We start from the raw sequence: 13,592 nt of genomic DNA on the forward strand, positions 1-13,592 counted from the left end.
GTACCATGTTGAAGTAAAACCTCGAGTATATGATTCCCCCCCCCCTTTGTCGAAATTTGTTTTATGTTTAGATTTGGTCGGGGGGGTCCAGCTTATTTTGTTGCCAATTTAGCTCGATTTGATCGCTGACTAAATGGAGCTTCTTTTAAGGACCGCACTGAATTGCTTTCCAATTCAGTGACTTCAGAAACTGAGCGGACCGAACGCAACTTTGCTGCGCTTCGCAGTGACGTAAGCACGTTAGGGCAAGCCCCCCCAGAACCCATAGAGATTGCATTGAAGTGTCAGTCAGGAGAAAAAAAAATATTAACATGGGACTCTATCAGTGAACTCTTGGGCGATTTTCAACGTGACTGAAATCGCCCCAAAAGGGGCGGTACTCTAGAAGCAAGACCACCCTGACTGGACAATGATACCCAGAGACAGATTAAAACGGCCTAGAGCAGCGCTGGTGAAAGTTTGTTTAAAAAAAACCCTTTTTTTTTTCGTTTTGGCAGTGCGTCGCCCAATCGCCCTTATGCACCACCCGGCCTTGCAAAAGGGAGTAGTTACCATTGTTCAATTCTAATGTGCATTTATTTCAAGACCCGAGCATTTTGATAGTTTTTTTTTTTGCACACTTTACAAACTGGCATTTGCTGTTCCACGTCCTCCTCGCGATATCCAAAAAAATGCCAGATGACTAACCCCTTACTAGTTCTTTTAGGAACCAATTCGTCCACTTCCATTTTTAATTTGTCGCTGAAATTGACTGAGCTTACACGGTAGCCTATGCAGCACCAGCTATTGCACAAACTGAGTCAGCGCTGTAAACTGAAACCAATGTTCCCAGATACTGCTGACGTTTTCCAGCCCAAAATATGTTCAAAACCCGCCAAAATGCACTTAAAACCGCCCAAAATGTAAAATGTACTTGATACTATCTTGTAAAGTAAAAATATGCAGCTAAAGACCAGTATACTATTTGTAAATCGAACAACAATGCAAACAACTTCTAAATGGCAACATGAGACCGTCAGTGCTGGAGGTGAAAAATCTGCTGTCTGGTACTCGGCTACGTATGGTTGAATCAGATTATAACTTTGCAATCATCTGCTGTGTTCTGAATCCTACATGCACCAGTAGGTGACGCACACACATAATATTATGTAGGCTATGTTAGGCTACGATGAATATCTAACATCTGCATTGCTGAGGTTATTTATTTTTTATTTGTCTATTTATCTTTTTATTTATCCTGTTTGTTTTATTAATTTTATAGGCCTAGTTATTCTGCTTAATTTATTTTTGTCTACATCCATGTATTTTCTTCATCTGTTATCCTGATTTTTGTGGATTTGTTAGATTGTACCTGTTTTATAAACTTAAAAAAAAAAAAAGTTAGGCTACGATGCATGGCTGAATGTAACATGAGAAGAGAAAATGGAGAATGGATTGCGTCATTCTTATTTACTACTATGAGTTCAGTTTCTGCACTACATTACACACATTCATATTAGTCTTACAGTTACATCGACTTTTTTTGTTTAAATAATACTTAATGAGATTAATGTTTATTGTTCATGATTAATTTAGGCCAATGCTCGATTTTCGTTGTTTAAAATACCTAAGGGGTACTGGGTAAACGAGGTCTATGACTTGCCTCAGTTGACCAAATGAGAGCTGTTTTTCCTGATTTCCTTCGCATATTCAAGAACATCATTCGACTTAAGGCCAATTTATGCTGACAACCCAGTCCTCGCAGACGGTGTCGCAGATAGCGTCTGTGTAGCCCCCCCACCTTCGCAGACGCTCTGCGTGCACCTCCCAAAAATTGTGACCACCGCAGAAGCCTCGCAGACAGCGTCGCAGACAAGAGGGCTCTGATTGGTCCACTCTACATCCGCTGTACACGCACTTCCGCTTCACTACTTTCCCTGTTTGTTTTGTTTTCACGAGCGGCATCTTTAAAAACACGAGCGAAGATGGAGCAGCACGAAGAGCGGTTGATTGAGGAAGTACGTACATCTATACGACTCCAGTTCTAGCCATTATAAGTAACCGGAGGATAAACACTCCACTAACCACACCCACCAACTACTCCTAGCGACTTCGCGCCCCCTTGCGTTGTGCCGGTGAATAACATCGCGCACACCTACAACTCCCCGCTCAACAATAAATTACAACTGTCTGCGAAAAGCTATCTGCGAAAGCCTTGTCGCAAGAGCATACAGAGGCCTTTAGGTGTTTACATTCTCTCCCATCTCTACTTTCTAGTGGTAGTGAAACTATATAAACATCTGGTAAAAACCCGCCGAACTAACATCAAACCCGCCCAATTTTTGTCAACCAGCCCAAACCATTTTTGCCCGCAAAGTAGAATTCAAAACCGCCCAATCCGCCCAATCTGGCAACACCGACCGAAACTAGAAAATCTTCCCGCAAGTTCCTTTCAGCACCGAGATGTCGCCCAGGATTGGTTGGCGAGTGTGTGACGTTATTGTTTTGTTTTGTTTTTTTTTACCCTGAGGCAGCCTCTCACGTTACTGCCTGAGGGACAGGGAAAAAACCACCAGAAAAGGTTTTAAACAAACACAACAAACACGAAACAAACGCAAGTTGGCAGATGACCATAAAATACTCGATAGTTACGATATAATACTTTTATGTATCTCAGACAGAATTTTCGGAGATATATCGAGTGTATTCGATATATCGCAAAACCCTAGTCTGAATTTTCGCTTCATATATATTTTTTATTTTTAACTAGCCAGCCGGGCTGCCTAGTGACAGGAATTACCCGCCAAACGACAAATTAAGTCGCCTCGGGCGACCGGACCACCGCGAATTTCGAGCCCTGATATACACACACGTGTTTTTATTTTTTAAACACATAATACATTTTTTATATATATATATATATATATATGGGTGGCACGGTGGTGTAGTGGTTAGTGCTGTCACCTCACAGCAAGAAGGTCCTGGGTTCGAGCCCAGTGGCCGACGAGGGCCTTTTTGTGTGGAGCTTGCATGTTCTCCCCGTGTCCGCATGGATTTCCTCCGGGTGCTCCGGTTTCCCCCACAGTTTAAAGACATGCAGATTAGGCTAATTGGTGGCTCTAAATTGACTGTAAATGAGAGTGTGAATGGTTGTTTGTCTCTATCAGTGCGTTTACATGCACATCCAAATCGAGCTACTGTCGGTAATCGAGCTAAGGGTCCCAGCAGGGGTGCCAGAGAAATCCAATCCTACATGCACACAAGGAACTCGAGCTATTGTGTGAGGTACATTGTGCACCCGAGCCACAGGTGGCGCTACACGCCCCATCGTGTTGGTACACTTCCGGTTGTCGTCATGAAGAAGAGCTATTCAAGACCAGGGGCACAGATACGTTTTTTGAACTGGGGGGACAAAGCTGCCAGCAAACCAACCCCACCCTGTGTTGTCAACATGTGTTGACTTTCTAACTATGCCTGTGTGTTGCGTGAGCGGCAGTCAGTCAACAACTCTTTGCAAAGTTTCCTTATGAAACAATATGCTCGCTGAAATTATGGCAGGGAACGCCAAATTAAACATTAAAACTGCCTTCTGAGCACTGAATCTACAGGCTACCACCGAAAGAAGGAGGCTACCAGAAAGGCATCTCTACTCCGTACGATTTTACTTTCACTACGACATTACTTTGAACAGACTCTCAAAAAATTGCAAGGTGATATGATAAAGTAAGGCACAGTTTACTTACAGTCGTTGTTTTTGGAAAAAAATGATGCAATCGTTTTCTGCCTTTTCGGTTTGGCACTCTTCATCATGCCGTGTTGGGGTCCTGAACTAGGAGCTGTCCCCGATATGCCTGTCAAACTTGTTGTGGGTAACCATAGCCATAGATTTACATAGAAGACTAGATGCCTCGTCCCCATTGCCCGTCAACGAAGTCGAACGTCCGCACATGGCGGCCATCTTACCTCAGACAGCTGGCTTACCCATTACATTGTGTTGGTAGCGATATGTACTTTTCAGATGACCGTAACTTCCTCAAATTTCAATTGATATTCAAACGGTTTGGTTTGTTATATAAAAAAAACAAACGAAAGTATGTATTAATGATATTAATGATGAATAATCATTTTATGTTTTAAAAAAATACGCATAGCTTGGCGAAAATATTTCAGTATACTACAGACTGTAAGACAGGATGCATGCTGAAATTCCTATGCTGTGAGAAGCCATACTTATGGATAACTGCGGCCTTATGACAAATAGCCATACAATTTATTTCCAATTTTTAGTGAAAATATTTTTACATGTGATAGGGCCGTAGGGGAAGCTAAAGTTAAATAAACAGCTTACTCACTTCTGAAACTTCAGAAATACTTCATCCACCTCAAAAACCTAATGCACTCACATCATAGCATAATAAGAAATGTAAACTCACATCATAGCATAATAACAAATGCACTGCCCAAGTAAGTAATAGTATAAAACAGTGACAGCGACTCACGGAAGTTTGTGACAAAAAAAAGCATTTAATTAATTACATGTGGTTATACTTCCAAGGATAAAAAGATATCTTTACATTTACCAAAAGAACATTCAAAGCTGATTATCATGTCAAAGTCAATATATGTTAGCACAGAAGATTGAAATTTCATTTGACTAGGCTCCAATGTGCAGTTAAAATAAAACTAAACATACTGATATAAACATCTACAATTAAAACACACACATCATCTTGTCACCAAAGTCAGTACTTTGATTTCCTGTAAATCATAATGTGAGTGCTGGGCTGTGCTGTGCTTGCGTAAGTCTTCATACTCCTTGTCTGTGGTAAGATGGCCGCCCTGTGCGGACGTTCTGGAATACGCGGTGAGGAATCTAGTCTTCTATGTAAATCTATGACCATAGCAACCAAGCTCGAGCTCGCAACCTGGGCCCTGTACTACGAAGCGGGTTTTCTGGCTTACCAGGGTAACTTCGAGAGTAACTTGATCACGTGCAGCGTAACTTCCCGATTAACCCATACTATGCTGCCATGGCAATTTACGCTGCATCTCAAACCTGCTTGTCTCAGGTTATGTTCTTGGTTAACCCGAGGTTTCCGATTAACCACACCCTTTTTAAACACCACCTCTCCACCGACATTTCCTCTAGAGACAATGCCAGCGTACCTGGATGACCCGTGCGATATCGGAGCGCAGATTAGAGATGGGATTTATGGCTCTTTGATGGGATCCGCATCTTTGTGATCCGTTCTTTGAAAAGAGCCGTTCAAAAGACTGGCTCATTTGGGTCTTTTTAAATATTTATTCAGTTTTAAGAAGACAGTGTCTAAAGAAGCCAGATCCCTCTGCTTAGACAGTGACATCAATATTTCTGGACATACCTTTTATATAAAGCAACCTAGACTTACATTATTGTAACCCCTAAACGCTCATAAATAACCATTAAAAAACAATGAGGGCTTCAATGAATGTCCATGCAGAACGGCTTTTCTGTAAAAAAAAAAAAAAAGAATCCACTCAAGAACATAGTTATCAAGAACGCAAGAATATTTTATAGAAAAACACTTGTTTTCCAAAAATATTTAAGTCTGAGATACAAAATAGATACAACTACAATAAATATAACACAAGAACTAGTTATCACACAAGAACATTTTAATAGAAAAAACCAAACTTTCTATATTAAAAATATTGAAATTGTAACAAAAATAGATACAACTAAACAGTCAGATAAATAGATAGTTATAACAAGAACACAAGATTATTTTAATAGGAAAAAACAAACTATTAATGCAAAAAATATCTCATCTCAAATCAAATCAAATCAAGTTTATTTGTACAGCGCTTTTAACAATAAACATTGTCGCAAAGCAGCTTTACAGAATTTGAACCACTTAAAACATGAGCTAATTTTATCCCTAATCTATCCCCAATGAGCAAGCCTGTGGCGACGGTGGCAAGGAAAAACTCCCTCAGACGACATGAGGAAGAAACCTCGAGAGGAACCAGACTCAAAAGGGAACCCATCCTCATTTGGGCAACAACATCTTATTATCTCTAGCCGCTTTATCCTTCTACAGGGTCGCAGGCAAGCTGGAGCCTATCCTAGCTGACTACGGGCGAAAGGCGGGGTACACCCTGGACAAGTCGCCAGGTCATCACAGAGCTGACACATAGACACAGACAACCATTCACACTCACATTCACACCTACGGTCAATTTAGAGTCACCAGTTAACCTAACCTGCATGTCTTTGGACTGTGGGGGAAACCGGAGCACCCGGAGGAAACCCATGCGGACACGGGGAGAACATGCAAACTCCACACAGAAAGGCCCTCACCGGCCACAGGGCTCGAACCCGAACCTTCTTGCTGTGAGGCGACAGCGCTAACCACTACACCACCGTGCCGCCCCTGCAAAAAATATATTAGAAAAATAGATACAACTAGACAAACAGATAAATAAATAAAATACACAAAAATAGAACAAACAAAATGACGATAGAATAAATTAAATGAACGTCCGTGCAAAGTAGTTTTCCCACAATATTATCATTAATATCACACAACAGGGGCGGCACGGTGGTGTAGTGGTTAGCGCTGTCGCCTCACAGCAAGAAGGTCCTGGGTTCGAGCCCCGGGGCCGGCAAGGGCCTTTCTGTGTGGAGTTTGCATGTTCTCCCCGTGTCCGCGTGGGTTTCCTCCGGGTGCTCCGGTTTCCCCCACAGTCCAAAGACATGCAGGTTAGGTTAACTGGTGACTCTAAATTGACCGTAGGTGTGAATGTGAGTGTGAATGGTTGTTTGTGTCTATGTGTCAGCCCTGTGATGACCTGGCGACTTGTCCAGGGTGTACCCCGCCTTTCGCCCGTAGTCAGCTGGGATAGGCTCCAGCTTGCCTGCGACCCTGTAGAAGGATAAAGCGGCTAGAGATAATGAGATGAATGAATGAATATCACACAACAACATTATAAACTATATACAAAACAATTTGAACTATTAGGCAAACAGATAAAACTTGAATAAATAAAAGGCAAATGCTGTTTAGCCTACTTCTTGTCCTTGGGCAAAAGCTTTTTCATCTGAAACACAGTACAGAAAAAGAACGACGGAAAGAACGGTTCCCCCAGCTCGAGATTCGGTTCTCATCGTTCATGCCTAGGAGCCGTTCAAAAGAATTGGTTCGTTCGTGAATGTCACAACACTAGCGCAGATTGTGAGGGGCTCTCTCCGGAGGGTGAGGGTATTTAGAGACCACCAGAATCCGCTGGCATACCCGGACGATGTTCTTCATGAACGATATAGATTCTCAGCTGAGGGAATTCGTTACCTTTGCCAGCTGATCGAGGCAGACGTCTGCAATGTAACCCGCCGAAGCCAGGCCCTCACAATCGAGCAAATTATGTGCTTGTCATTGCGTTACTTTGCCAGTGGACAATATGTATTCCATCGGTGATGCTGAAAACCTCAGTAAGAACACTGTATATCGTATGATTCGCAAAGTGGTACTTGCCCTAACCAGACTGATGAATGCATTTGTCGTGTTCCCTGGGCATTTAACCGCACTTCAGATCAAAGAAGGGTTTTATGCAATCGCAGGTAATTACTAATATCAAATTGTGTCTGTTTGCCTACTCTCATAGAGACAATTGTGACTGACAATTGATATGACTAACAAAATATACAGGTTTCCCAAGAGTAATAGGAGCCATTGACTACACTCACATCCGAATCAGTGCACCCCTGGGAGAGCATGAGGGGGATTATGTGAATAGAAAATCCTTCCATAGCATCAACGTACAGGTAAAAGGTCTACTTCATATAGGCCCACATTCAAATAGGTCATGTCCATACCTCAAATCAACCTGTCAGTACTGGTCCCATTTTGCGTTAGGTGATGTCAATTTTTCAGGCAGTAACACAAAATAAAGAAAAGCCAAAAATCACCACTCATTCCTACTGTATTTATTTATTCAAGTTCTCCCGTTCCTGAAAAGAAAAGACAGAAAAGCCAAATGAATGCTTGCTTGCACGCACGCACACACACACTTACCATTATGAATGATGTTTTTATATTTCATTTTCACCTGTTGCCAGGTGTGTTTGGCACTGCTGTTGCCTCTGAAATGTTCACAGGACATACACCAACTTAGTCAAAGGGACTGAACAGTCAGTCATCCTAATTCATGTGACTCATGTGCACATATCAGCTTAAGTAGGCTACTCCATGAATTTACCATACCAAATTTTATTCAGGATTTTTTGGACATTAAACAAGCTATATATGACTGGGGCCACGTCGAAGGACCATTTTCTGTGACTTGTGATTGATCATGAAGCTTTCTGTTCTGGAACATGTAGAAGGGAGAATGTACTTACGCATTTACCCGATCGGCAATTCGTTGCCAACATGCTTGCCGCTCCTTATTGGTAGCCGCTGTGTTAGATTTTGCTCTTAATGTTGTTTTGAACTCCTCGTAGCTTTGCATTATGACAGCGCATTCTTCCTCCGTGAAGTACGGCAACCGTGCCATTGTGAACAGTGGTGATTTGCGCTGATAAGCTCCCCTTTCATGTGAACGTGCATTAACCCTGATTAGGTTAACACAGGTTCAACAAATCAACTTCATAATTGGCGTCGTAGTACCGTTTAACCCCAAACAAGATAACCAGGTTTTGTCAACCCCGGTTTAGAACCCTGGGTTACTTCTGGGTAGGTTGACCTCCGTTCGTAGTACAGAGGTTGGACATATATATACACACAAATACAATGACTTGTTTATATACACAATTCACAGCTATGCAACAGCTGTACAGATGTATTTGGTGATACAGTAAGTGAGCTAAATTTTAACAGTGCAAACAATGCCACAAAAAGAAAAGATTCATGCCGTTGTCATGATTCGTTGTCATGCCGACCGAGGCTGTTGTGTTTCCCGCTTGTGGTCTCGTCACTCGTCACTTCCGGAAGGGGCAGTGCTGAAGTAAGTAGCTCGAATACATAGCTCAATAGGGTTTACATGCACTAAGTAGCTCGGCAGAAATCGCATAATCTAGGTCGTGTAGCTCGATTCCGAGAAATCAAGTTCGGTTCAATTTCAGCCGAATTAAGGTGTATACATGGCATTTTGAACTTTGATTTCAGTAGAGCAACGGCAGAAATTCGATTCTCTCTATGTGCATGTAAACGCACTGTATGTGTCAGCCCTGCAATGACCTGGCGGCTTGTTCAGGGTGTACCCCACCTCTCGCCCATATTCAGCTGGGAGTGGGAGCCACACATAGGCTTTTTATATATATATATATGTGTGTGTGTGTGTGTGTGTGTGTGTAAATATAAATATCTATATTTATACAGTACCAGTCAAAATTTTGGAAACACCTTCAAATTCATTGTTTTTTCTTTATTTTAATTAACTAAAAGACACTTTGTGTCTTAAAGTAATGACTGTTATTTCTCTTTACTTAGTTGAGTGGTTCTTGACATAATATGGATTACTACAGTTGTCAAACAGGGCTATTTACTGTATTTTTATCATTTACTCTTTACTGGTTGATGGTGTCAAATGCATTAAGAAGGCAAGAAATTCCATTTTTGACAAGACACATCTGTTAATTGAGAAGCATTCCAGGTGACTACCTCATGAAGCAGGTTCAGATAATGCCAATAGTGTGCAAAGCTGTTATCAAGGTAAATAGTGACGACTTTGAAGAATCTAAAAGATGAAACGTTGTTTTTTTAATACTTTTTTGTTTACCATATAATTCCATATGTTATTTCATAGTTTTGATGAGTTCAGTATTGTTCTACAATGTAGGAAAAAAAAAACATCGAATTTGAAGGTGTTTCCAAACTTTTGACTGGTGCTGTACGTATATATACACACTTATATAATTGTGTGTGTGTGTGTATATATATATATATATGAGTGATTCCACGCTTATGGGTACTGAAATGGGGACATGAACTTATTTTTAAAAATTCACCTAAAACCATTTCTTTTTTTACCATCAGGTCACAAAACATGTAATCTTTAATGAATTATATGTTAAAAGATAACTTTAATTTTCTGAGATGTAATAAAAACATATTTATATGCCAAAGTCAAGCCTATGAGTTCCAAAATGATGTCTGTTACATTACTTCTGTTACGATTGTCCATCTCGCATCTGTTACAAATTAATTACAATCTAGCTATATACCATGTTAATCTTATTGAAAGAATGTGTATGTTTATTCTACTACACATGTTTATTAATTATATTTGCTAAAACATCACCTTCCTATGTTTCAAAAAGTAATTCTACATTGTTAAAATTGAGAATATATATGTCCACAACACTTCTGTTACATTCTGACTTTGGCATATAAATATGTTTTTATTACATCTCAGAAAATTAAAGTTATCTTTTAACATATCGTTCATTAAAGATTACATGTTTTGTGACCTGATGGTAAAAAAAGAAATGGTTTTAGGTGAATTTTTAAAAATAAGTTCATGTCCCCATTTCAGTACCCATAAGCGTGGAATAACTCATATATATATATATATATATATATATATATATATATATATATTCTTCTCCTTCTCACCCCCGGCAGGGGGGTGGTATCCATGTCACCATGTCATCCTCAAGCTCGGGTCCTCTACTAGAGGCCTGGGAGTTTGAGGGTTCTGCGCAGTATCTTCGATGTTCCTAGGACTGCGCTCTTCTGGACTGAGGCTTCAGATGTTGTTCCTGGGATTTGCTGGAGCCACTCTCCCAGTTTGGGGGTTACTGCCCCAAGTGCCCCCACTACCACGGGGACCATGCAACCCTTGACCTTCCACATCCGTTCCAGCTGCTCTTTCAACCCTTGATACTTCTCAAGTTTTTCATGTTCCTTCTTCCTGATGTTGGCGTCAGCTGGGATCGCCACATCTATCACCACCACCCTCTTCTGCTCTTTGTCCACCACCACTATGTCCGGTTGGTTAGCCAGGATCTGTTTGTCAGTCTGGAAGCTGACGTCCCACAGAACCTTGGCCCTGTTGTTCTCAGCCACCTTCTGTGGTATGGCCCATTGGGACTTGGGTACTTCTATTCCATACTGGTTGCAGATGTTCCTGTATACTATCCCAGCCACTTGGTTGTGCCTCTCCATGTATGCTGATCCAGCTAGCATCTTACACCCTGCTACTATGTGCTGGACTGTTTCAGGGGCTTCTTTGCACAGTCTGCATCTTGGGTCTGATCTACTCTGGTAGATCCTGGCCTCTATGGCTCTTGTGCTTATGGCCTGTTCTTGTGCTGCCATGATTAGTGCCTCTGTGCTGTCTGTCAGTCCTGCATTATCCAGCCACTGGTAGGATTTCTTGATATCAGCCACTTCCTCTATCTGACGGTGGTACATGCCATGTAGGGGTTTGTCCCTCCAGGTTGTCTGTTCCTCCTCTTCCTCTGCACTCTCATCAGGGTTCTGCTGACTGAGACATTCACTTAGCAGTTCATCCTTTGGGGCCATCTTTCTGATGTATTCTCGGATTTTCGATGTTTCATCCTGGACCGTAGTCTTGATGCTCACTAGCCCTCGGCCTCCCTCTTTCCACTTAGTGTATAGTCTCAGGGTGCTGGACTTGGGGTGGAACCCTCCATGCATGGTGAGGAGCTTTCTAGTCTTGATATCTGTGGCTTCCATCTCCTCCTTTGGCCAGTTTATGATACCAGCAGGGTATCTGATGACTGGTAGTGTGTACATGTTGATGGCTCGGACCTTGTTCTTACCATTCAGCTGACTTTTCAGGGCCTGCCTTACTCTCTGAAGGTATTTGGCTGTGGTTGACTTCCTTGTGGCCTCTTCATGGTTTCCATTAGCCTGTGGGATGCCAAGGTACTTGTAGCTGTCTTGGATATCACCTATGTTGCCCTCTGGTAGGTCAATCCCCTCAGTCCGGATCATCTTGCCTCTCTTTGAGACCATCCAGCCACACTTGTCCAATCCGAATGACATCCCTATGTCATCACTGTAGATCCGGGTGGTGTGGATCAGCAAGTCTATTTCTCGCTCGTTCCTGGCATACAGCTTGATGTCATCCATGTAGAGCAGGTGGCTGATTGTTGCCCCACTACGGAATTGGTACCCGTAGCCGCTCTTCGTGATGATCTGACTGAGGGGGTTCAGGCCTATGCAGAACAGCAGTGGCAGCGCATCTCCTTGGTATATGCCGCACTTGATGTTGACTTGGGCAATGGGTTTTGAGTTGGCCTCTAGGGTTGTCTTCCACATTTCCTATCGACCAGTAGCTGGTGCTTGGCTCCTCTGGTGTTACTGCCAATTCCTTTCTGTGCCTCGCTCATGTATTGAGCCACATGCTTCCTAATTTTTGCCGCAATGATGCCTGACAGGGCCTTCCATGTTGTGCAGAGACAGGTAATTGGCCGGTAGTTGGATGGGATGGGTCCCTTCTGGGGGTCCTTCATGATTAGGACTGTCCTGCCTTGGGTTAGCCATTCTGGGTGGGTCCCATCCCTCAGCAGCTGGTTCATCTGTGCTGCTAGGCGTTCATGGAGTGCAGTTAGCTTCTTCAGCCAGTACGTATGGATCATATCGGGGCCTGGTGCTGTCCAGCTCTTCATCTTTGACACTCTTTCTTGGAAGTCTGCCATTGAGATGGTTACTGGTTCTTGTTCTGGGAGGTTGCTGTGGTCAGCTCTTAGGTCCACTAACCATTGGGCATCGGTGTTGTGTGATGCCTTTCTTTCCCATATGTCTTTCCAGTATTTTTCCACCTCAGCTCTTGGTGGGTCTGACCGGTTGTTGTTTCCCTGCCACTGAGAGTACACCTTGGCTGGTTCAGTGGAGAACAGGTTGTTTATTCTCCTGGCCTCTCCCTCCTTGGTGTATCTCTTCAACCGGGTGGCCAGAGCTGTTAGTCGCTGTTTGGCAGTTTCGAGTGCCTCTGGTATGGAGAGTGAGTTGTACTTCCTGGGTGCCCCTTTATTCACCATGTTCCCTTTCTGTAGTTCAGCTAGCTGGCTAACTTCTCTCCGTGCTGCCTTTATCTTGGCCTCTAATCGTCTCTTCCATGGTGGATACTGTTTGTTATGTCCCGAGCCCACCTTGTGTCCAAGCATCTCCATGATTACTGTTGCTGTACTGTGTATCAGCTTGTTGGTCTCAGTGATGGTTCTTGTGGAGATTGTCTTCAGAGCAGCATTCACATCTACTAGTAGATCTTCTGAAGGTACTTGGCAACTCAGCTTATATATGGTGTGTGTATATATATATATATATATATATATATATAAAATACACATAAAATTACGTGTGTTTGTGTTTATGTATATTATATATTTCACTGTTTTTACTGACTTCTTCTGCCTACCTCGCATACCTGACACTTTTACAGTTTTTTTTTCCTCTCCTCTCTGTCCTCAGTTAATAAGCCATGGTACTGAGAAACCAAACAACACAAGGCTCTCTGTTCTGAAAATATTTTTTCACATCAAGTTGTTACAAAACACTGGAGACTCCTTAAACAGAGGCTCCAACTCTCCCGCCATAGGCGGGAGATCTCCCGCTTTACAGAACATTTAGAAAATCCTCCCGACCTCCCGCTGACAACATAAAAAT

General features: G+C 42.4%; 1 protein-coding gene across 1 annotated transcript in view; it reads right to left on the reverse strand.

Annotated features, from left to right (window-relative positions):
- Positions 1–5,308: 5,308 nt before the first annotated feature.
- plxna2 (plexin A2) overlaps positions 5,309–13,592 on the reverse strand; it is a 530,875-nt gene continuing 522,591 nt past the window's right edge. Inside the window, exon 33 of the mRNA XM_060937347.1 lies at positions 5,309–5,469. Coding sequence (XP_060793330.1) covers positions 5,441–5,469 — 29 coding nt within the window. The 3' untranslated portion in view covers positions 5,309–5,440. The remainder of the gene's footprint in view (positions 5,470–13,592) is intronic.

This window comes from Neoarius graeffei, chromosome 13 (genome assembly GCF_027579695.1).
Source record: "Neoarius graeffei isolate fNeoGra1 chromosome 13, fNeoGra1.pri, whole genome shotgun sequence".
Classification (NCBI taxonomy): domain Eukaryota; kingdom Metazoa; phylum Chordata; class Actinopteri; order Siluriformes; family Ariidae; genus Neoarius; species Neoarius graeffei.